The following is a 25,739-nucleotide window of genomic DNA, read 5'->3' as shown; positions in this document are numbered from 1 at the left end:
AGTTCCAGCATTTATTTATTTATTTATTTATTTTCCATTTTGGATACAGCAGTCTGAACGAACGTAACAATTTCTAAAACCGACAGAGCACAAATGAGTGAATGTCAACTGCAAACAAACTGACAGGAGCAACAGAGAGTGCTGGCTTTCTGACAGCCTGCGCTGAGACTGAAAAGAGTCAATGCGGTGGCTGAACGGGTGGAAAAGGTGAGAAGGGTTGAGACGGCTGTCCCTTTCCTTCCTGTGTGTGCGAGTGTTGAAAAGTGACACCATGTTGACAGCCACTCGCTCAGTGGAATCCCTAAATGCCACAGCCCCAACAAGCTCAAGTAAAACACACATACGCCGTCACGGCTTGGCTCAGAGGGCAGCGTGAGTTCACGCTGTGTGGCAGAAGAATTATGAGATGCATCAAATTGCAGGCACAATAGGCGTTATCATTCAGAGTCCTTCTTTAATCATAACTTCAAGTTAACTTTCAGCGAACACAACAACAAAGACACGCTCACGGAGTAAGTCTTGCACACTCACAGTATGTCAATAGCGTAATTAGATAAATAGTAGTTATATCTGGGCTTGCCCCAGAGGCTGCGAAAACTATAAAAAGATCATGTTCCCTCCTGAGAAGAGAACGGAGGCACTACACCCTGTGTGTGTGTGTGTGTGTGTGTGTGTGTGTGTGTGTGTGTGTGTGTGTGTGTGTGTGTGTGTACAGAAACAGCGGCAAGTGAACCATGAGAGAGTGAATAGCATTCCTAACACCTCTTGAGTTGTCCTGCCGGTAACCTCCCGGTTACCCACTGCACTTTGAATGAACCCAGCAAACAATTAATAATAGAATCAACAAAGACCGGACAACACACAGCTCAAAGTGCCACTCGAGACTGGCAAACGAGCCAAAACACCACAGACCGAGCAGCAGTCCGTTGTTGCAACTTTCCCTGGACAACAGAGTGCTGCTGCTCCTTCCCTCTCCGGGGAAAGTCAGAAAAAGTCAGACAATGGAGGACAAGATGTTCACAAGAAACTTATTGTAGAAGTGACACAGCATGGAGGCTGAGCGAACCGTGAGACCGTATGAACCGCACACAGAGAACCACGGCACTGAGACGCATGTGGGTAACACAGTGAAAGAGGAGAGCGACAAGCATGTAGCTTGACAAGTACACACAGAGGCACACATCCGGAGGTCTCGCGGCGGTTCGTAACCCCCCTCAAAGATTAAAAGCGTGGCCGAAGCTCCTTACTGCACAAAGGAGTGGTGCCGCCTGGATCCCCCATGGCTGCATCTTCACGTTGAGCCCAGCCCAGCACACACCGGCAGCGACCGGCAGGACAAACACCATCTTCCTGCTCCCCCCCTCTGTTTCTCACTCTCTCTGTCTATCTCCTCTCGCCTGTCCACCCTCTCCCACCCAGCCCGCCTGCCTGCCTTCCTGTCTCTTGCGCCGCGGCTCACAAAGACCGTTTAGAGCTTATCTAACAAAGCAACCCACCACACACGCTGCCTATCTCTCTCCTCCTTGCTCTCGCTCACTCTCTAAGTGAGAAAACAGAAATTCTTAGGCTAGCAGCTGCTGCGATGTCACATGACCTCATCCCCCCATCCCTCCCTCCCTCCCTCCTCCTCCTCCTCCTCCTCCCCTCTCAACCTATAATTCCTCAGCCATTTGTAGATAACAGACACAGGCATGCATGCCCTGCCAAGGCGAACTGGAGAAGGGGGAGGGGAGAGGAGAGAAGAGCAGAGGAGGAAAATGGGAGGGTGCTCAGCCGGTCACCACATCTGACCCCATTGCTGGATAGCATCAGATAGTGTGTGTGTGTGTGTGTGTGTTGTGGGTGGGTGTGTATGCATAAACAAGGATGAAGAGGGCAGGTGGCTTGAATGCATAAGGTGTCCATTACAAGACAAAAATGAACTCGAGACAGAAATCGGACATGTCCCGGCCTGTGCCAAGCTCTTCAGCACAAAACGAAACAACACTTGTCCTCATATATTTGCCTCAGTAAACTTCAATTTGCATAAGCAAACACTGTTGTGCCACAAGCTGAAATTCTCTCGAAAAATGTCACCACAAATTTCATCATGAATCAATTCTGTCTTAATCAACTTTCACCATTTTAACCAAAGAAGGAAGTCACACCTAAAAATTCAGAGGTGCAATGGCAGCTTTGCAAAGCACCGCCCTACGCCGAGGCTGCATGCAGACACTTGTACTACAGTCACAAGGAGCTGTTATCAGGGTGGAGGAGACTGACACGTAATAGTGGTTGGGGGTGGAGGGCTCAGGAAAAGGGTCAAAGCGTGGGTTTGACTTCCCCTCCGTCTGTCCTGCTGTCATTGCAGGGGTGTGAATGACTTGTTTCTTTAGTCATTTCCTCCTTCCGCCACTTGCTACTTTTCTGAGAACAGCAAAGGACCAAGTGAGCAAAAGCGATGATACGAGAGAGAGAGAGAGGGAAAGAAAGAGAAATTTTCAGGGTAAAGCCGCACAGTGGCCAGCACCGTGCCAAGAGCTCACAAAAGCTTCTTTTTTATTCCTCGGGCGGCAGTCTGTGTCAGTTAAGAAAATGCGATACTGCCACATTCTTCTCTGGCTGTGTCGCTTTTTGCTACCCCTTTCCTGTCAAACAACGAGACGATCGCCCAGCTGGTTTTTGTCAAAAAAGACAGTATCATGGGGGTTGCTGGTGCAAACGTAGCTTCCCCCCCAAAATTTGCTTGTTCTCCCTCTGTTGGCTCCCACAAGCTGAGCTGTCACTGGAGAATTGTTGTGGCCTGAGGGTAAACAATTTATCTGGTTCAACTCTAGTTCTGTTGCATCTCTCTGTCCTCATTTACTGTCAACTGTCCTCTGTCTCTTTTCCAGAAAAATACCATGAAAATGGAAAACAAAAAGTGTTGCTTCATGTCAAATTGGAAAGACCTCAAACCAACAGCTGAAGGCGTTATTGTAATAAATAAGCGGTGGCATGCTGCAGTTAGTCCTTGTTAATAATAGAAACACTGACTTCATAGAGGAATAAAATATGGTAATAATGGAATGACTTTAACAATCGTTTGCAGCAAATAACAACGCACTGAACATGAGCTAACAAGTGAAATCTTTCTCTGCTCCCTTGTCTCGTCTCCTTCTGGACTAAAACAGCACAAGCCATGCAAGAGGAAGCTCTGTTTCCAGAGAAAGTAATGATGAATGGGGAATAATTCCAGATAAGTGACTCTGCCTGTACCCATTAGCTTCACTCAGTTAAAAACAGTCGTTCACTAATTAAGTGAGCCCAAAGAAAAAAACCCCTGGCCTCACATTCACCACACATCCAGCAGAGGGCATTATCGCACAGTTGATCAGAGGAGTCCTCTGTTAGCTGAAGCATATGCTTTTCCTCCCCTAAATCCAATGACATATATACAGTATACACGCATAAATAATATCATTTGGCATTGAAGCTGAAGTTTAACATTTCTGCTGAAGATCTTCAGGTTAAAGAGGATTACACAGAAAGATGCCTAGTGCGATTAACCATTCGAAACTTGCTACAGAAATGAAAGTAAAACAAAAAAAATAAATAAACAGAGAAATAAAATGATTACAACAAAACACAGACATGCATGATCCCACCCGTACACACTAACGGAGGCTTGCACACACACACACACACAGAACAGATTGACTGCTAAATGGCATACAGTAAACACACAGTTTTAACACCCAGCTGGGAGCAAAGCCGATCACTAACTCCCATAGTCAAGCGCACACACACAGTGCAGCGCGCACACGCACGGTCGCTCTCACACACGCCGGTTGGAATGCAGATTGTTGTTTTATGACACACACACACACACACACACACACACACACACACACACACACACACACACACACACACACACACACACACACACACACACACACACACACACACACACACACACACACACACACACACACACACACGCGCAGTCTTGTATTTCTATCCTTGTGGGGACCGTCCATTGACACCCATTCATGTCTAGCTCCTAACCCTGACCCTTACCCTAACCCTAACCCACACCACAACAAAGCCTAACCCTAAAGAAATGTTTTTGCACTTTTACTTTTTTCAGTAACAACAACATGGTCAAGAAAACACTGTTTCTCCTACTTAGGACCGGAAAAAGGTCCCCACAAGGCACGTCGTTCCACGTTTTGCTATCCTTGTGGGGACATTTGGCCCCGACAAGGATAGAAATACAAGAACACACACACACACACACACACACACACACACACACACACACACACACACACACACACACACACACACACACACACACACACACACACACACACACACACACACACACACACACACACACACACACACACACACACACACACACACACACACACACACACACACACACAGAGAGTAAATCCTCTTGGCTCCTGTATGCTCTGGCCAGTGGAGAGATAATGCGGTGGCAGCTTTAGCAAGTGGTTAATCTTCAACCAGGAAGGGATTTGCCTATCAGCTTGTTAAAACTAGCAGTGCTGCTGGCCCATCTCTCTGATCCAGTCACCAACCTGGCTTGATTGAGTCAATTGCCCTTGGATAGAAACTGTACCACATACAGGAACTGTGTATCAATGCTTTTCACGCTTCACCAGAGCAGCAGCAGATGCCTCTTTTCTACTAGGTTTAATGAATCATACTTTTACAGTGTCACAACATTGTGGTCCTGCTTATAAACAAAGCCAACCTGGTTATTATCTGCCTTCAAATCTGCAGTAGAAAATGGCAGTGAAAAACCGTGTGGTCAGGTGAGTGACAAAAGGACAAGTCTGAAAGTCTAATTGCATGTTGAATAGCTCCGCAGCTCCAGCATACACTGCGGTGTGGTGTTTTGTTCCACTAATGCGTTCCTGTTCCTACTTTCCTCTAGCAGTGTGATCACTGTCTTCTGATCATCCTGGTCATTTGCTTTGCTGTACCGTCAGAGCTGTATTTGCTCTCGCAAAACAAACATTTACTAATGCTTTGCACGGAACAGTTTTCACCTTGTTGTGTAAACGTCTTGTGAGACGACCAAGCCTAAAGCAGCTACGGCCGACTCCTGCTATTTTTATCGGCAAGATTGTGTGTTAAATACCATAGGGAAGAATAGTAAACAAAACGTGGCTGCAGTGAACTGGCTGGCTATAGAGTATCACATTTACGGCTGTTTGTGTTGAGCAGCTGTCAAGAGGTCATCAAGATAAGCAATACCTTCTACCACAACATCTTTGTGGAAAATCCCACCCTGCTCTCACATGAAGGAGTGTCTTCTGTCAGAATGGAGGCACCGTTCATTGAGAAAGTACATTTCAAGCAGAGGGCAGAGGGTTCACTGATCCACCCTGCTGAAAAGACATAAGTAACTGTGATACATCGGGGATTTGGAGTCAGCTCAGAGAGTACATGTCATCATGAATGCTTGACTGAGGCGCTCGCTGTCACATGATGCGCTGACAGGCAGCTGAAGAGGATTGCAACAGTAAATGCAAGAAGTTTGCTATGGAGGAAACTTCAGAGTAAAACAGACATTAAGCGAACTGTGGTGCCTGAAGCATCAAGGGGAGAGCAGTGTGGTGAAGGCAGCCGACCGAAGAGGATGTAATGCCGTCACAATAGAAAATAGCGCAGCCACATGATCATGTGCTTCCACCTGAAGTGACCTGAAAAGACACCCACTATAACGGCAAGTGTGTGGCTGACAAAATCAACATTGTGGCTGATATACCGTTTGTAAATGGCACTCCTGTATGCATAAGCACCTTTTGAAGTTAGGATAAAAGAACCAAGGTAGTTTATGAAGGCTAAAGAAGAGGCACGATCTTAACATGGGCTTTAAATGCTCAGAGACATGAATAGCAGGACTTGAATATTAACAGTGCAAATTGATATACGTTGTGATCTAACTCTTGAACACACATAAAACAGCTCATTCATGCAGCGTTTCCAGGAGCGCAGCAGGATAAACCTGCTTTGGTAGTTCCAGGTTTTGTTTGACTTCTCAGATGAGATGTCAGAGCATTATACCCTCAGGCGCTGTGCAACGGATGTGTATAAGTGTGTGTGTTTTTGCACGAGAATGCACACCTGTGAGTGCCATCTCTTTTACCCCATACCAAAGATTAAACCCTAAAAATCAAAGAGATCCTGAAACGGCGGCACTGTGGCTGCAGACCAACCGGATCAAATGTGACAATTTCACTGAAGAGTGAGTGAAGCAGAGAGGGGACGCAAAGACATGGAGAGAGAGGTGATGGTGAGGAGTGGATGTGTGGGGAGGAGGAGCTGAGCAAGAGATCAATCAAGACGCTGAAAAAAAAAAAAATAAAAATAGAGCCAGAGTATCGCCTGTGTCTGAGCTGTCAGTATACAGCAGGCCTCCATTATGGAAATGCAGCAAAGAGCAGAGTACAACTCCTTCCAACCTGGCTTGCTTGTGCCGTCCTGAATCCACACATACACACACGTCTGTGGGCATAAAGAGCAGTTTTCCTGTTGTCTGCCTTGTGTGGCTTTAAATGATATGATTGTGTACGTGAGCCGGCATGAGCACACACCTTATTATTCATTCCTTACCTCCTAGTTGTCTTCCTCTTTTCCACTCACTCTGTTTTCGCCCCCACCCCCAACCTGCCTGGCAGCAGCTTGCAACAAAAACACGGGAGATTTCAAAAGACCAGCCGGTATCTCTCTCCCTCTCTTCACCTTCTTCCCTTCAATTCTACGACACACACACACAGACACACAGGCGCACATCCACTGATACACACACACAGATGTCTTGAGGGAAGGCACGAGCAGAGACGATTTTCTGTCCTCTCCTCCTCCTCCCTGCAGCTGACTCGCCCTCCCCAGCAGTGCCATTTCCTCTGTCTGTTAATTACATGGCGGCTGTGGTTGTGGTGTATCTGCATCCGCGTGTTGGAAAGTGTGTAGTTGTGATCTCCGAGACACCAGCGTAGGCGTATGACAGAACAGTCTGGTTACGCTTCACGACGCCGCTTAAAGAGTGTGAACGCACACATGAACAGAGAGGCACACGCATTCAGCCACACAAGCGCACACACACGAGAGCCTCCCGTCTGTGGCTCTCGGTGGTCCGTGCCCCGGGAGTCAAGCTGCTGTCTGTACGGCGGTGCCCTCTGTAGCCCCTGTCCGCTGATGAGAGCCAGCCGCAGCCTCAGCCCAGCTGTCCGACCGGCGAGAGCAGGCAACTCGTCAGCTCTGAGTCACTGCCATCATCACCGTGACCGCGTCCTGTCGACTCTCTCTCTCTCTCTCTCTCTCTCTCCCTCTCCCTTTAAATCAACCTCACCTGTTACAGCGCGACGGGGAAAGGTGGCAGTGTGGCTCTTCGCAGGAGGGGCGGGCGCTGTGACAGATGTTACAAGATCACACACGAATGAACTCGAAACACAAAGAAGAAAATGCACAAAGGAAGGTCTGCCATGAAGCTTATCTTGGTTTTTGCACCTGTGTTGCTCCACAGTGTACCTTCAACCACATAAATGAGTACACAGTTTCACATGCACTTGCGCACGCACACACACGCACACACGACTCGCATGTCCAACCAACGTGGATAAATTGTATTGTTCTTCACTGCACCGCTCTCGTTTCTCAGCGCCCGGGGACATCACTGCATGTAACATATTTTGGTTATCATCACTCAACTTTGTCACTCCTTCTGTCTTTGTCTCCGTCCACAAGCCTCCTTGGGAAACCAGCAGTGTTTTTGCTGGCTTCTCTACATGCACTCCTCACTTCACCCTCTCTCCCTCCTCTATTCTCTCCTCCTTTCTGTGATGTTCTTTGCCGGGTTGTGGTTGCCTAATTAGCACTGCAAGTGCTCTGCATGGGCCCTGAATCCCAAGCGGCTCTGCCACACACACACACACACACACACACACACACACAAATACAGCACCCACTTGACTTTCCATAGCAGGGTCCGGTTGCCCTGTTGTAATCTTGTAATTGGTATAATTGGTGTGTGTTCCTGCTCGTACATGAATGTGCATGTCCAAATGTGAGGATGCAGCGAGGTCTGGTGACTGGAACTCTCTTCTCTGGGCGAGCAGGAGACAACCTGCTGTCGTCATAACCACACAGCTCAGCAAGGAGCCACAAAAAAACAAGGTCTCTGTTCCCCACAGAGCTGAGACCTATGCGTTGCTAGATTAGAAGAGCAGACAGTTCGAGGAATGTGAATTCACCACACGTTGTTTCATATATTAACAAACATCTTTTAAAGTGTCTGAATGGATTACATTTAATGGCAGTCTTGAGAAGTGAAAATCTCATGTTCACAGTGTGATAACAATCAGTTTTATGACTTGAATCATGCAGTTGTTATTAGCAGGACCAGAGAAATATGTGCCACAGAAGCAGTGCTCAAAAGATTGCACGACTGGGTGCCCCCTCTTTTAAAACGAACGCATCCTCATGAGTCGTCTCATCCACACAGGGATTTGTGATGATGAAAGACACCATGCTAATACCATAGGCTGCGCATGACCTCAAACATTTAATTGAAAAACAGTTGGCAACTAATTTGATAACTGACGCATTTGCGAAATAATAAAATGAAAACTTACACTTCTCAGGTTTCCATTTTTCCCAATAAAAAAATGTACTGCTTTCCATTATGTTTGATCCAGGTTGCTGGTGCTGATCCCAGCAGTGTATGGGCACAGGGTACAACCTGGTGGTGGTAATTCATTACATCACAAATCGAACACAGAGCAAAGCATGTTCCTGGATTGTGGAGAAAAACATGTAAACGCCACTGGACTCCAAACGGAGACATCTATTAGTGAGAGTACCAGCCAGTACACCACTGAGCAGCCCTTTCTCACACATTTTATTGCAAATTAGATGAAGCAGCTGACTAATAATCTGAATTTACCATTACACATCAAACAGTCACAGCGATTTTCAACAGACACATATTCCAAGGCTATTAAAATCCAATCCAGGCAGTAGTTCCTTTATTAAGGATGCTTATTTCTGGTATCTGCTCACTGAGTTATAAGCACTGTGTCAGTTGGTGGCAGCACAAATTGGAAACACGGATGTGAAACTGAGATAAGAGACAACACATATGAAAGATGTGAAACTGAGATATAAACAGAAGTAATAAAAGAATGGTGCCCAATGTGGACACACTTTAGCCTTGCAAATACCGGGCCAGACAAAAAACAAGACTCGCTAGCAACTAAATCCGCCGTGAGAGCATGTTTAACAGGGCCGCGCCGACTCAGGCATGCGGCTCTGTCCACGAGCTGATTAAAACACTTGGCCACAACAACCGCTTTCTCTTCTTCAGGCACATATCTGACCTTGTTCTCATACACAAGGAGCCATGCTCACACACAGACACACACAATATGACAGTCAGCTGATGAAGCAGATATCAGTGAGGCAGAAAGAGGGAGACAGGGGAAACAAGGGGGCAAACAGGCAAACATGCCGAGGAAAGACGGAAGCACACACAGATGGGGGCAAAGCGAGAGGAGATGATGTGATAGCTGAAGAAAAAGACCGTTGTTGCAGAGTCGCCCCTAGCACCATTGCGGGTTACAGTTTGGAAGTGTGACTGGAGAAAACACAAATTCAAGATAGACACAGACTCGATGATGTGAGCTGAAGCACGTGCACAAAAACACACACACACACACACACACAATCACACACACACGCAAGATACTTAATGAGAAAGGCCGCATCTGGAGAGGTCAACAGTCAAGTATAGTCAGTCCTGAGAGTGTTTGCAAGACTTTCTTATCTACTTTTGAAATACTGCCAGTGTGGCGTTTGTTTGGCAAGTGTTTATTGAGCCCCGGAGTATGACAACGACAGCAAACACGGGCGATACAAACACACACATAATCTCAGAGGTGACATGGTCTGGTCAATGTGACAAGATGAACCTGTATGAGTGACTTTCTTTTTTCCCAGAGGACCTCAGGAAATTTAATCGAAGCCAAACCAGAGAATACAAAGTTAACATTGTGGGAAATTTTCTGGTAATTACTCCACTGCTGAGCACCGCGCTGTGGTCTCTAAATGAAATCACACTGGATGCGAGAGCAGCATGTCCCCAATGCAGTTCAGGGAATGGGTTTCGAGGTATGAGAGTCACCGCAGAGGATGAGCAGTGTGACTCAACGGGCATGCATTATGATTCACTTTAATGACACAAAAGCACAACGTCTGCGTTCAGCTCATAAAAAGCAGAAAATCTGCGACAGAAACTGGGGACTGAAACTGTTTAATGGTCAACCCTGATAAAATTTCCAAAGGCGTTTTAATTATTTTACAGCTGTAGCTGATGCCAACACTTAGCAAAAATCCTGTGTGGCATGAATCAAAATTAACAACAGTTCCTCACTCATAGGAGGACAGGGGCAAGGAACTACACAGATTAGCTTTGGCTCGTTGAAATCATGGCAGAAGACAAAGATCAAAACATTTTACCATCTGATACAAGAGGGAGCTTTTTTTCAGTGATGAAAGAAAGTTGTTTGAAGATGGGTATCCACCTACAAGACAAACTGAAGGATGATCACGGACTTAAGAGCAGTGCTCCACTAATGAGTGTTTAAGGACAACAATTCAGCAATTCAGTGACATTTAAACAAAAAAATCCTTACCTACACAACAAAAGTATATACTTAAAGCTGCTGTAGGCAGGATTTTGCTGGTCAATGCTAATTTTTCTGTTTTCTTTGGATTAAATGTTAGAGTATCCATTGATAATCCTTTAGGAGTGTAGCATAATTGCACTACTGCAAGGGCGCATCGTTCTATCTGTCTCTGTTCTGAGCTGAAAAGGAATCTCCACCGCTCCCGGTATCTTTGACCAATCAGAAGAGTCTCTGAGGCTCTAACTGTGATTGGTCGAGGGGCGTTTGTCGCACGTTCTTATGGGAGGGGCTTAACTTGCGTAAGGGCGTGATGTCAGAGAAAACAGAACAGGATTGACTATGCTGGGTTTCAAATCGCCATCTTAGATGGGTCAAATCGCCATCTTGCTTAGGTAACCCTAAGCAAGATGGCGGAGATGCGGAATCCTGCCTACAGCACCTTTAATGTATATTACGTGCCCAGTTTCATTAATTTCTTGGTATTTCTTATATTTTAACTACTACTGTAAATAAGATCAAAAGTTTGCAAAAACAAATTCTCAAAACTTGGAACAATTTATCAAAAAGAATGAAGCACATGTCACAAAGCTGCTATCATAGCTTGCATGAGATTAGCATGCTAGATTTAGTGTTGGACATAAAAACACTGAATGTGAAATAGATTTAGTATATCAAGTAGAAATGGGGTTATTGACAGCAAGATTACAGCGAGATGGACTGGGGACCTGTGCAGTGTGTACCCTGCCTTCAACTCTCTGGGGTCGGCTCCAGCGACTCGGAGCTGAATTAAGGGGTGGACAAGATGAAGGGACGGAAGTAGAATGATTTTGACGAAGGGCAACTTCTTCCAGAGTGTGTGTTGGCAGTTTTCCAACAATTACAAGGCATTTTAAAAAATTAGTAAAACATCGAGAACATGGTTAATTTGATCATTATAATCATGATCAAAAACATTCACTGTGTTCGATGCAGCAATAGAGCACATGTACAATCAAAACATCTTTTCTAAAACCACTTTGACGGATTAAACACACTTTTGTTGAGAAATTCTGAAGCGCATCTTAATTATGAGTGAGCAAGACATACATGAATATGACGGAATTGAGAAAGAGGCTCAACAAAGTCTCAAAGCTGTTCAATAATACTGAGCATTTTTTTCTTCTTTTCACCTTTATTTTTCCAGGTAGGCCACTTGAGAACCAGTTCGCTTTTACAATGATTCCCTGAGCCCAGGAACACACGTTCTCAGTTAATTTTTTTTAGTGCTACTCCTAAAGTCAAGTCTGAATACAAAGCATGAAATCATTTTGAAGCCATGTAACAGTACTGATTATGTAAAGAAGGCAACACTGCTCACAAGGACTTGAGTTCTCAAACTGGGGCCAAGATATTGTCACAACAGTGACCTCTACACATCAAGAACTGCAGGGGTATTGGATCTGACTGCTTTAATGTGCTTCTATAATGCCACATATATATTTTTTGTTTAAAGAGGTTGTTTTGGGGATGTACGGTTTAATGTTCATATACAGTATATTTCTGTCAAAATGTGAGTGACTGTAAAGCCTTGAAACCATGTATCCTGCTCAACCCCTCCCACACATGGCAGAAAAAATTATTACTGCTGAAGGGTGACACAGGGACATGTGTCCCTACACTCGACAAGCTTACAGAGCAGGTCTGACCTGCTCTCGTGCACACAGAGTAAACAGTCTCACAGACAGAGAGATAAACTGATAATCTGTAAAACAGAAAGAAAAATACACATATAATTTGAAAAAAAGATATCAGCCATGTTTTTTTTTTAATTCAACTTCTCTTTAATCGTTCACCTCTTTCTGTACCTGTTAAACACAGACGCCGTCCGCCTGGCTGCCCATGCAGTCTGTCAGTGTTTCCTTCAGATAAATACTTTATGACCTGTTTGTTCAACTGTCTTCTCCGGTCGTCACATTTACCGCTCACCTTTACAACTGCTTTTTAACACCCAGCAGGGGATTCTTACACACACACACACACACACGCACACACACAAATCAAACACCCCAACTCACCCCTGTTCCAAAGGGAAAAAGCCATCAAACGGGGCTTAACGCCACGCAGTGGAAGACATGCCAGGGGACGGCTCTGGTGAGGGACACTAAAGTACAAGAGATCAGAGCGGAGACAGGGGGGAGGAAAAGACGGAGCCGACAGAAGAAAAGAACGATGGCAGAGAAGGATGGAGACATTCTGGCTGAGGAAAACTTCAATTTCCTAAACATCCTGCAATGGCTTTTTTTCCCCCCTCTAACGTGCTATCAGGCTGCACGGAGACCAAGCCCTGACGCACAAAGAGAGCGGTGTTTGCGCCCACATTTTCATACCACCTGAGGACAGTGTAGTAATGCCAGTCAAAGCCAAGCCTCGCCCAGTCAAACACATCCTTTTCTCTCTAATAAGGAACTACGTAAACCCATGCAAAGCTCTCTCTCTACAGTCAGTGCTATTCAAAGCTATCAATGTGGGCTGTTGATAAGAAGATGCAAAGTGGGTCACCTTTAACTCTGGGCTCCTTGTGTAAACAGTACAGGGAGCTGCTTGGGACTCTCCTAATCACTCTCTAAACAGAGCCAGGTGCTGTTGCCACAGACAAACTGTCACCAACACTCTGCTCGACACAGCTGCTGTCTAGCCCCCAGACACTCGCAGCACTGCAGGCTACCACAGCATGACAAACAGCGCAACGACACCTGAAAACATGCCAACCCTGTATAGGTGCTATCCTAGGAAAAAAAGGTTCAGCATCTTTTAAATGGCAGATTACAAGTAAAAAAAAAAAAAAAAAAAAAAAAAACCCTGTTCCTCGGAGCAAGATTTGCATAAGTAATCTTACCCTCTTATCATGGGCTGAACCATCAGACACATGTAAGACTGTGACAAGAGAAGCTAAATCCAACTAAAGGCAGATAATTCACTTCTGCAAAGGAGGTTATGTTGCTTCCTGTTTCCTAGTTCAGTGGATTAGACCTCAAAGTTTGTTTTCATCAAATTTTGTTGACAGATGAAGAACACCTCCTTGCAGATCAGAAGTGATCCACACCGGAGAACGCAACTGAATGATCTGAAATCCTGATGACACCAGAGATAACTCAAAGGTTTGGAAACCCTCATAAATTCACAATGAAAACTTCAGTATTGTTTTAAATTTTCCAACTGTGTGAAGAGCTGCCTGGTGCAGAAAAGGCAGCGTGAGAGCCGACGAGCCACAACCAGCACATATAACCAAAACTTTGCACAACAGTTATACAGTCAGCTTAGTTGTTGAGGTGAGCGGGGTTATCTTCTATCTGTGATACAGTTTACTCAGAAACGACGGAAGTCAAGCAAACAGAATCATCAGATTTGAATATCTGGGGCAAAAACAAGAGGTGGATCACATTTAGGTGGCTGAGGCATTGTGATCAAAATGAATCATACCGTCTTCCTAAAAGAAAAAAAATATATACAGTAAATGTTTAATTATTCCATTAACCCTCTTGGCTAACAGTAACTTATCCCCAATCCGACTCCAGGTCAAACTCTGGGGCCTCTCTGTGTGAAGACTGCATGTTGTCATTTTGCATTTGAGTTTCTCCAGGTACTCCAGTTCCCTGCAACATGTTCAAAATGTGCATCTGAAGCTACTGGGTGACTACAGATCGCCCGGAGCTGTGAATGTATGTGTTTACCCTGTAGCTGACCAGGTCAGCTGGGATTGGATAAATCCAGTATTTGATAAAGTTGTAATGAAGATGAATGGATGGAGATTCACTCTTTAAAACTTCTCCTCACATGGCTGGCTACTGGATAACAACCTTTAATACAATGACTTTTAAAGTGATTATCATTTCTGGAAGCCAATGACTACAACCTGAATAAAGTCTTAGGCCATAGCTGCCTTATTCCTCCAGTAGCAACTCCACAATATGTTCACTGCTCGGTTCCACTAAGTAATGGAAATCTGACAAATCGAGTTTTGTGAAAACCTGAAATTATGTTGCCAGTGATTTCCACATCGAATTAAAATTAGGAAACAAAAAAGGCTCCAATATTTATACATGTGAAATCAAATCACTACTGAAGGCTCTATTTTAAGTCATTCGAAAATCGCTGAGCCAAAGTTAGAGGCTGTTTTCTTTCTCAAGCGTACTGACAGATTCAGTAAGAGGAGAAAACACAAACACAACAACCACACAATTATGATTTCTGAAAAAAAGAAGGGCTTACTCCACTAAGTGGTTCGTGCCTAAGAAACATGTTTTATGGTGCGAGGCAGTGATCAGAAATCAACCTGTGACAGCAGTCTGAGCAGGCCGAACGCCAGGTTGAGAGGGTGCTTCGGAGGGGGATTTCCTCCATGGAAGAGGTATTAGTGCAGCGGTGACACCGGCTGCCATCAGCGGTGAAGGTGCTCGCTGAAGCCTCGCTTTGACCCCCACACAAGATAAATCATGAAAGCACTCAGACATCACACATGTCCGCCACGGATTAATCTGCCATCAGGGTCTTTCACAAATAGTAACTGGCTTTACACAACTGGCTTGGCCAAGATTTTTTCAACAGAGTGTGAGATATATATATATATATACATTTACAACAGGAAATTTTGAGAAAGGAGTGTTCTGAAGGTGAAACTTTAACTTTAACTGTGTCACTGACATGACGGAGCAGAACTATTGTCTTTTCTTATCTCCTATGATGGAAATAAATATGTCTCCTCATTAATTTTAAATTTCCCCTTAAGTGTATTTTTCTGTACCTCAGCCTGCAGTGAGTCATTTCTGTCTCCTGTGTGAGAAACCTGGTTTTAACCTAAACAAGTAATGTTCAGAAATCATAAATCATATTTCAAAAGGAAAGCAGTGTTATTGTAGGAAGACATACATCCAAATGAGCAGATGTTAAAGACAGCAGGATGACAAACCCTGAAAGAGTAGAAGGCTTTAATTCCCTGCTCCAGCAGTTGTGGTTAAACCTTATCAGCAACAGCTAAAACACACAACAAGGCTCTTCTGGCTGCAGATAAACTCTGAGCGCTCAGTAGAGCCTGTTGCTTCACTGTTTGTAGACCGTGTTTTAAACCCGGGGCGTGTGTGTGTGTGTGTGTGTGTGTGTGTGTGTGTGTGTGTGTGTGTGTGTGTGTGTGTGTGTGTGTGTGTGCCTTTCGAAAAGAAGTGAAGGAGCGCGTGGGAAGTGATTCAACACGCTCCACCTGCCGCGCGCACGGGTACGCGCGCGCGCGCGCGCACACACACACACACACACACACACACACACACACACACACACACACACACACACACACACACACACACACACACACACACACACACACACACACACACACACACACACACACACACACACACGGGGTCAGAGCCAAATGGTCAAAATGTGCCACTCACGCGGCCACGGCAGAAAGGAAATGCCCCCTTCGGAGGCAGACACACTCCCCTGCTCTGGAAAGGAGCGAGCAAAGCCACAGCAGACAACAATTTCACAGGAGCCAGTCTGACTGGAGACGGCGAGCGGCCGGGCTTAAACCGACAATACAGTTTCACGCAGGCTGAAAGGTCCGCGGCGTGCGTAAATGGCTTAACGCAGAAAGCCCGTGGGCTGCGCTCTTCATAATAACCGCGGCAGCGCACCGGTAACAATGTTACAAGAAGTTAATTTGAGGGGGTGGGGGTCGCACGCTATTTTCTTTCCAACCCCCCCTCCCCTCACCCCCCACCTAATCTGCATTTTAGAAGATGGACCGAACATAAACACTGACTAATCCACAAGGTTACACCGGCACCTGAACGCACCGGGGTGGTTGTTACTCCTTCTTTCTTTCTCTCGCCTTTCTTCTCTCTGTTTCGCACATTTAGAGCGCGCACGCTCAGCCCGTGAACGCAACACACACTCACACAAATGCTCCTCGCCGACCTTCGTATACAACAGAGAGAGAGAGAGAGAGAGAGAGAGAAACTATCAGCCGTTTCCTCGATATAGTAATGACTTCCTCAACAAAACCCCCGCCGTATGCTCGCCGCTTCCAACAAACAACCCCGGGGTTTGGAGACAGAAGTGCAGATTTACACACAATCACTCACCGCAAAACAAGTAGGAGCTATTCCAGTGTTCATGAATTAGTCAGCGGGTCGCTCCGTCAGCGGGGGGAGCGAGGAGCCATCCCTCGGTCGACAACGGAGACTCCGCACTTTTATTTGTTGTCACGCACGAAGCTCCGACGCCAAAGCGAGGCCAGAGGGACGGAGCGCAGAGCCGGGGAGAGGAGGAGAGAGGCGGCCCGGCTGCTGGGAGCCGGGGGGGTGGAGCTTCCGATCCGGCGGGGGCCGGACACACACACACACACACACACACACACACACACACACACACACACACACACACACACACACACACACAGACAAGTCAAGAGGAGGAGGAGGAGGAGGGGGGCAGAAGCACCTGCTCCCTCCCCGTCACGCCCCCCAGTTCACAGGCCTGACCCCGCATTGTCATCCCGGGGGGGGTGAAGAATGTCTGTCCATCCCAGCCGGAGGGGGCAGACAGACTTCCTGCTCCTCAAGAATCCCTCCACCACACACTTTATTTTAGTTATTACGACTCACACACATTCACACACGAATATAATGATTACAATCAACTTATATGGCGTGAAAGGATCCGTTCTGAGTGTTTGACTGAAGAGTTTGAATATGTTTTTTGTGAATTATTATTCTATAAGTTGAGAGTGGTCAGACTTTAATTATATCTATAAATGGAGAGAGAAAGGGATCAGATGTACTCTTCAGACCTGTAGTCAGTAAATATTGATTCTGGTTTCTGTCAGATATCTAGTTTGATGACTCATTTGAACTGCTTGAATATATTTCACCTATTAAATAATTACAAATAAAACCGTCAAACTAACTGAACGTGATATAAAACTTTAAAACGAGTTCCTTACTTAAATTCTAATTACAAGAAATCAACATTTTATTTGACTAATAAGCTGTTGAACAGTTTTATTATCACTTAATTTTATTCTAGCAATATCAGTCAAGTGCAAAAATGAGATGAACTTGAAAAATCTAGTTCATTAATGAATGACTTTTTTAAATTAATTAAGCTAAATTAATTACCTGATGATTACTTGTTAAATGACACACAGCTAAGACCACTGACTGATTTTATTCACCTTATATGTCATTCACTTAATAAAAAAAAATTCAATTTCTCAATAGATAAACTGTTTTTTTCTTTACTCTAACCATGCGTGCTCGTTTTATATCCAATATCCCACAATGCCATGTAAGACCATCACAGACCAATTACTGAGTGAATCGGTTAAAGCATCATGAAAGGATGCAGTTGAGTTTATTTGCCATTATTGCAGCTACACACCATACTGTATACAGTACATTCGTTAAAAAAAAAAAAAAAAAAAAAAAAAAAAAAAAAAGAGGAAAAAGAAACGGGTTGTTCCTGCTAGTGTCCACAAGGGGACAGTCAACCACAAAAAGCAGCAGAAGCCTGAGCTGACAGCTTCTCTCCTTGTCTGGCTTATCAATGGTTTTACTGTGGATTAGATACCAGCCACTGCACCGGCTGTAAAATCAAAGCCACAGTTGTAAGCAGTAAAGACAGGGTGCTCTCGCGATGCCAAGGATGAAAATAAGGATTAAGCAGGTGATGGCTGGGGAGGAAGCGGGATGAGGGCCTTTGTACATTGTGCTGTAAACTGCTAATTGCTGGATGCATTGGATCAAATGCGAGCTTAATTGCATATTGTGTGCCTCCTGCAATAAGCCACTCTGCCCCACTTACAGAGGGCACGGCAGAGCAGAAGCACCACACACACACACCACACAAACACACGGCAGCATGAGCATCTTTGTTTGCATGTGAACGGTGCCTCTGTACGTGCATTCATCTGTGAACGCAGTGTCCTGTCTCTCATTCAGGCGATAGTGTATCCCTCACCTCTACTTGACCCTGTAAGCTAACGTGAGCAAGCAGGTGAGTAATCCAACGCTAATGACACAGTTCCAAGGCCTCCGGTTCAGATGTGACTGCTTTTCGTGCACGTGACAGATCTTGAGATGCTCGGTGAGCCCCCTTGGTTTAATAACTCAAAAAAAAAAAAAAAAAAAAAAAAAAAAAAAAAAAAAATCCATCATTGGGGTATTAGAATATCATCAGGAAAATTTGTCAATTAGCAATTTTATGGTCTTTTTTTTTTATCAGTAATCACTAATGAGCTATTTAAACTTTAGTTGTTTCTGGTGATTAGTCATTGCTGTTAGGAGGAATCCTTTAATAAAAGGAGCGATAGCTTAATTTTTGGCATCACAATAATATTCATAACAAAATGTTACGGTTTATAATAAGAAGCAGATCTCCCAGCATGTCTCCTTTTTCAACTATGAGATATGAACAGTGAATTATTTTTTTCAATTATCTTAGCTAATACGTTTGGAAAGAAATGCTGTTAGTCACTATACAAATCCTTTTACCACACAGAAGCCGATCAAGATGCACAGGAAAGGTATCTAACCTCCAAACTGCACGGTTTTGTCTTTGCACGCGCACAAATGCTTTTATTTTTCTTCTTTCCAAACCACTGAGTTTAACAAAATCCTGCATTTAGCGCACAGTGTGTTTAACTTATGACCAAAAGAGTGTGAAAACTGCTTTAAAAGGCTTGCCCCATTTAAAAACTGAATATTTAAACATTTATGTTTTCATCGACGGTTTCTGACGCACAAAACTCCTTCTAAAAAAAAAAATAAAAAAAAAATACACATTTGCACAGTTGCTCTCCCACAATGAGCCTTTACTTAATTACCATTCTTCCCCTGAGCTGCAGGTGTGCTGCTGTACGACTGCGGGAGTCTGCAGGGTATTCCTCTTCCCCTCCTCCTGTCCTCGTTCACCAGCCTTCCTCTTAACCTCCCCCACCTCCTTCCTTTGATACTAAACGCTCCCCATTTCTACCATCCCTCATCGATTTGACTACTTGCCATTTCACATACTCACTCCTAACATTGCCTCCACCTCCTTCTCCACCTCTTCCTTTTCTCTGCAGCCTTTACACCACCTCTCTCTCTCTCTTGCTCTCTCTCTCTCTCTCTCTCTCTCTCTCTCTCTCTCTCTCTCTCTCTCTCTCGCAGCAGCAGACCTGGCCTTAGGCATCGTTAGCTTAATTTAATAAAGGGGCTTAAGCTTTTGAGAGGCTTTTGAAGGATCTGACTGCTGTTACATTCATTACAATCTATCAGCCACAAGAGACACAGCCTTGTTGCATGGCTAAGAAAGGAAAAGTGTGTGTGTATGTGCGTGCGTACACACGCGCACGCATGCAAGTGACTGAGGTTGTAACAATAATGGCTCTAATTATTAGAACTATGATAATCACACACCTTGTGAACTGACTTTCTTGTTCTGCCCAGAGAAGTGATGAGCGTCGTACTGTGGGCTCTGCAGAGCGAGGAGCATCTTCAGGGTGGAACGCTGTGCTCAGTAGAGGAACGGCCCAGCACCATTAAAAGCAAGTGCACTTTCCTCCACCTCTGCATTCAAAGAAAATTGTACCTTCATCTCATTTCTGTACTCCCCTGGTCCTCTCTAAGACAAAGACACGAACTTCCCCCACCTCCACCTCCTGCCTCACCTCCATCATGCTGATGACAAGTGGCAGGTCTTTTAGCCTTTGCCACAGGGAGATGCAGTCAGAGTGGACGGACTGGACCAGACTCCAGCCCTCCTTGTGGGCATTAAGCTTGAGTGCTGTTTTTTTTTTTTTTTTTGCTACTGGAAGGTTATAATCGAAGGTAATTTTGCCTCCTTCTTCCGCGGTGCACATGAGGTTTCATCCAGACCTCAAGCCAAAGACATGCTAGCATGAAAGAGCTAAAAGAAGAATGCACCGACAAACACACACACAAAAAAAATAAATATAAATACATATATGTGGTTGATAATTGAAAAAGTGCAGTATTCATTAGTGCAGTGGTGAATGGGGGCCAGCGGACAAACACTAAACCTCTGGCATGTGCATTCCACATTCCTAACGGCCCGATATTAAATTAAGGAGAGAGAGGTGATTAACATGCAGATCAGATGCCACGGGAAGACAGAACAGGGTCCATGCTAAATGACAGGTTAAGCAGAGGGATGAATGGGAAGGCAGAGCAATGAAAGGAAGAAATACAGCCTGTTGGGTTATTTACCTCCCTGACTGACCTGCTGTCACGACACAGCTGTGCTGAACACATTTATAATGATGTAATTATACACGTATTGTTATGAAATTATCAACCTGTAACTGATGATTGTTTCCACCATTGGGAACTGATGAAAATATGGTCATTGACTAATAATTATTTGGTGGAAATTTAAGCTCCCATTTCATGTCGTTCATTTCGATTGAATGCTGCACTGCCAAAGGTTTTTCACATTCAGAGACACTATTGTTTTTTTGGATCAAGATATCTTCTCAAAAATCAAAATAAGAGAAAAAGCTCCCCTCAGATGTTTCCTGGTGATCTCCGTCCCGGTCTATAGTGTTGTGTTGAGAACACAAAAATTTTATGTCAACCGACCGGTCAGGCTAATAATCAACAAAATAACTAATAAATGAAACAGGCAGATACACAAATACATCTATTTAGTGATACAGCCAAATGACCTTAGACTCCCACCTAACACACTGCCGCTGACAGCCTTGAAGGACGAATCACACACTGCTTGATTATCCTTCAGCCAATCAAAAATGGAAAGGACCATTGTCTTCACTCCAGTGTGTGCAGTTGTCAACTTTGAGGGGATTAGACCGGGGTTACACAGTAATCGCTTTCATATCTACTTAACATGGTTGTGAATATGCTGCTTCTCATCACCTTCCCTTATTTGCACATGCAGGCCCATATGTTGCAGTTCCAGAAGCTCACAGCATGAAGCGGGTGAAAGGCCGCAGGAGAGAAAAGAGAAGCAGAACTGAGGAATAAATGGAGATGTGTGGAAAAGGCAAGGGTTAAAACAGTAAGCAGGGGAGGAGGTGTGCAAAGCGAGCATGCTTGGCTGTGTTCCCTCCTCGCTATCCTCCTACTATCTGGGTGTCTGTGTGTGTGTGTGTGTGTGTGTGTGTGTGTGTGTGTGTGTGTGTGTGTGTGTGTGTGTGTGTGTGAGCAACAGGGGAGTGTGGTGAGGCCTATTAACAGACGTAGTGGTAATAGGCGGGGGGAGCCAGGATGTGTCTGAGCCACTGACCTGCCCATTAGCTCTCTCCACTCCGCTAAGCCCTCACATCGATCACCCAGCCACACATCATTGATCTGGAAAACCAGGCACGAGCACACTACTCAGACAAACCCTCTGTCCCTCACGCCTCTGTATTGCTCTCTGTGTGTGCGTGCGTGCGCGTGTGCGTGTGTGTGTGTGTGTGTGTGTGTGTGTGTGTGTGTGTGTGTGTGTGTGTGTGTGTGTGTGTGTGTGTGTGTGTGTGTCTTGATATGCAACAGCTCATGTGTTCTTGTGGGTTCCACCTTCATGAATGTTCGACAGGCGCCTGGGTTTCGAGTGGACACAGATACACAGACACCTTTCATTACGGATCCAAAAGGGCCAAGGAATGTAAAAGCCAGCTGTTATTTTATTCTCCCCATTATTCAAATGTATTCCACCTTAGCACCCCTCTGCCTGTGACATAATTAACAATGTACACTCCTCTATTAGCCACGCTGGCATAAGCTAATTGTAAGCTGTCATTGTGAATGCTGAGAGCGCACAGATATCCTTGATCCTTTACACACACTGCCGGCACACATACAGACAGGCACAAAATAGAAATAAATTAACACTTCCACACCTCACGCTCAGCTCATATTCAGTTGTACGTTCTGACTTGGATGCAGGTCTTCCTATAATTGCAGCAGCACTTGTTTAAGAGCTGAGTTTTTATGGGCAATACCTCAGCTGCTAATTAGATCAAATTGTTCCCACCTCACTCTCACTGTAGAATTGAAGCCTCGCTGTCTGCTCTTGTTAATACAGCAGCAGAAAGAGGCTCCCGAGCTGCTATTTTATTCTCTGACAAAGAGCGAGAAAGCAGGGGGAAAAAAAAGTATGGGGTGAAGGCCAACTACGAGGTTACATCGAGATGGCTGTGACGTTTACTGCATAAGTCAAGAAATAAAAGGAGGAAGGCCGAGAGAAAAGAAGGCGAGAAGGATGATCCACGTATGAAGTAGGGAAAGGAGAGAGCTGGGACCAGTGCAGATGGATACATGCATTCATCAGCAGATGTGCTCGTGTGGTTCTGTGAAGCGTGGCAGAAAAATAAAATGTGGACGCTAGAGATGGCGCAGCGCAAAGAATTCTGTGTCAAAGACATTTTTACATAAACAAACGTACACAAGCATCTGCAAATTTATGCAAACACATTCTAACAGACAGCCCGACAATCACGGGCACCACAGCGCTGCAGGCTGCCATACAAGACATAGAGAACAGAGACAATGATGCACACGAGTCAGCTTGGAACACTTCATAGTAAACAAGGAGCTTGAAGTGTTCCTGAGTTTGAAAGTAAGCTCTGATATCACCTCTTTTTAATTTGTGAAGAGTTAAATGCAACAAAAAAATCAAGTATAAAAGTGGCACACTTGAATGAGAAAGAAGAGCGGCACCAGAAAGGAAAAGTGAAAAGATGATGACTTTGTGCCTGATGTATCATTTCTCTCAATGAAAAATGGATCTGTAAACACCTTGGACCCTTTTCCATGATCCCCACACTCTCGTACACACACACACACACACACACACACACACACACACACACACACACACACACACACACACACACACACACACACACACACACTCTTGTATTTCTATCCTTGTGGGGACCGTCCATTGACTCCCATTCATGTCTAGCCCCTAACCCTGACCCTTACCCTAACCCTAACCCAAACCACAACAAAGCCTAACCCTAAAGAAATGTTTTTGCACTTTTACTTTTTTCAGTAACAACAACATGGTCAAGAAAACACTGTTTCTCCTACTTAGGACCGGAAAAAGGTCCCCACAAGGCACGTCGTTCCACGTTTTGCTATCCTTGTGGGGACATTTGGCCCCGACAAGGATAGAAACACAAGAACACACACACGCTCACCCACCCCCACAAACGCATGTACCCACAAACAGATGGCAAAGGGATGATGATAGCCAAACCAATTATTTATCTAATTATGACTTACCACTTAACAGCATAATCTGCCCCTGCGATTGTGAGGTAGTCAAATCGAGGTGATTAGGGGGTTATGCAAATCTAAACAAAATCATCATGCCTGCAGTGACGTTAACGAGGACAAACACGTCCACTCGAATGGTCCTTATTGAGTCTTCCCGATACACAGTGCACACACTGTTAAGCTCTTGAGTGCTGATTCTCACATTTTTGGACTTGTTCACACTATCATCATGATATATGAGCGGTAAATGTACAGGAAATGAAGAATTGGACGGAGAGACAGAGAAATGTAGCAGGAGCCAGCTGAGTTCAGGCCCATGCTAATAGGGTAATTGCATTGATTTCCATTTAGCTGCACTCTCTGATGTTATTTACGGCATTTAGTCCGGCAAACAAGGCCTTTCTCTCTTCTCCCAGTTTGCTCTTAACCAGCCATGACATGCTGTCAACCTCTTTCCTCTGCCCCCATGCCCCCCCCTTCACCCTTTTCACAACTGCCAAAACATCCAGATACATTATTAGGCCATTAATAGCAGCCTTGCTTACACACACCTCTCCAGCCCCTCCCTCCTCGTTCATTCCAGTGTTGCACCTCCTCCCACCTGCGCCTCTGTGCGGTCCTGCTGGCGTGGCCACCGAGCTGCTTTGAAGAGCTCTTGCTTGTTTATCCAATCTGAGATCTGACTCTGTATGGTGGGTTGAGGGGTCCGAATTTTTTTTTAAGGTGGAGCAAATGTCATGGTCTAACAAAAGTTTAAGTGATTTTGAGAAGTGTTTTTTTTTTTTTAAACCTCTAGGTGTTGTCCACCATGGTCAAATGATTCTTAGAAAAAAATGGCAAATGGAGTTGACTTATACAACACTTATTATGTGAGCCGACAGGGCAGATCTGGTTAAAATAGCCGGCTTGAACAAGACTACCAGGACTTTTTGAAGTTGACATAACAGCGTTCAGCTGCTTATTAGCTACGTGGAAAAACACAGCATCAGAATGTACTGCAAATGTCATTACTATGTTGCACTCCCTCAATCTCATACAGCAGCCTCCGTGGCTGCTGCTGCTCACATCACCAGTTTGGACGAGAGCTAGTTAGACAGCGAAAGAAAGAAGAGAAGAAGAAGAAGAAGAAGAAAAAGAAGAAGAAGAAGAAGAAGCAGTGGTTGTTACTGAAGAATGGCAAGAGACGTTGTCATGTCAAGGACATGACTGCGATCACCAAATGAGCTGCTGCACATGTACAATCTGAAATGAATTTTCCACTTTAGCATGCAATTCACACCACTGCAGATACTTTTTTTTTTTTTTTTTTGCAGTTTCATTAACATTATGGGCACTACTCTTAACAAAGGCTGTGTGAATTGGACTATTTTCAAAACAATGGGCAGTAAGTCTGTTGTTTGTATAAAATTACTTATATACATGCGCATGAACAACACCAAACAGGGTGACCAATCAGAGCGAAGTTTAAAAATTCATCACGTGAAGCAGTCTGAAGGCAAACCAGTTTTAGAGTTGTTGCAATAATATTCAAAACGGTATTAAAAAAAGAACAGTACAGACATATTAGGTGGCAAATTTCAAAAATCCCTCAGCTTGGAGTTTGTCCTCGCTCAACTCCCCGTCTCGCATGTCTCACAACAATAGACGACGTGAGACAGAGAGCGAGAAAACGTGAGGAGGAGTGAGGCAGTGATTAGCATGCAGCAGACAGGGCATTGTATTAGTACTATATTAATGTGGTGGTCACGTCCAGGACACAGACAGACTGCATTAGGCTCATCATCAC

The 25,739-nt window shown here is 44.8% G+C and overlaps 1 protein-coding gene across 3 annotated transcripts in view; it reads right to left on the bottom strand.

Annotated features, from left to right (window-relative positions):
* gse1b (Gse1 coiled-coil protein b) overlaps positions 1–25,739 on the bottom strand; it is a 64,297-nt gene that overhangs the window by 24,796 nt on the left and 13,762 nt on the right. Inside the window, exon 1 of one of the 3 annotated variants that reach the window (XM_030098699.1) lies at positions 16,808–16,986. The exons of 1 other annotated variant lie outside the window; for it this stretch is intronic. Coding sequence is in view for 1 of the 2 variants with exons in the window: in XM_030098690.1 (XP_029954550.1) it covers positions 1,248–1,281 (34 nt within the window). In the remaining variant the exon portion in view is untranslated. Of the gene's footprint in view, positions 1–1,247; positions 1,393–16,807; positions 16,987–25,739 lie in introns of those variants that run through there. One more of the 3 variants, XM_030098690.1, reaches the window with a different exon arrangement.

This window comes from Salarias fasciatus, chromosome 1 (assembly GCF_902148845.1).
Source record: "Salarias fasciatus chromosome 1, fSalaFa1.1, whole genome shotgun sequence".
NCBI classification, from domain to species: Eukaryota; Metazoa; Chordata; class Actinopteri; order Blenniiformes; family Blenniidae; genus Salarias; species Salarias fasciatus.
This window is presented reverse-complemented; position numbering and strand designations above follow the sequence as displayed.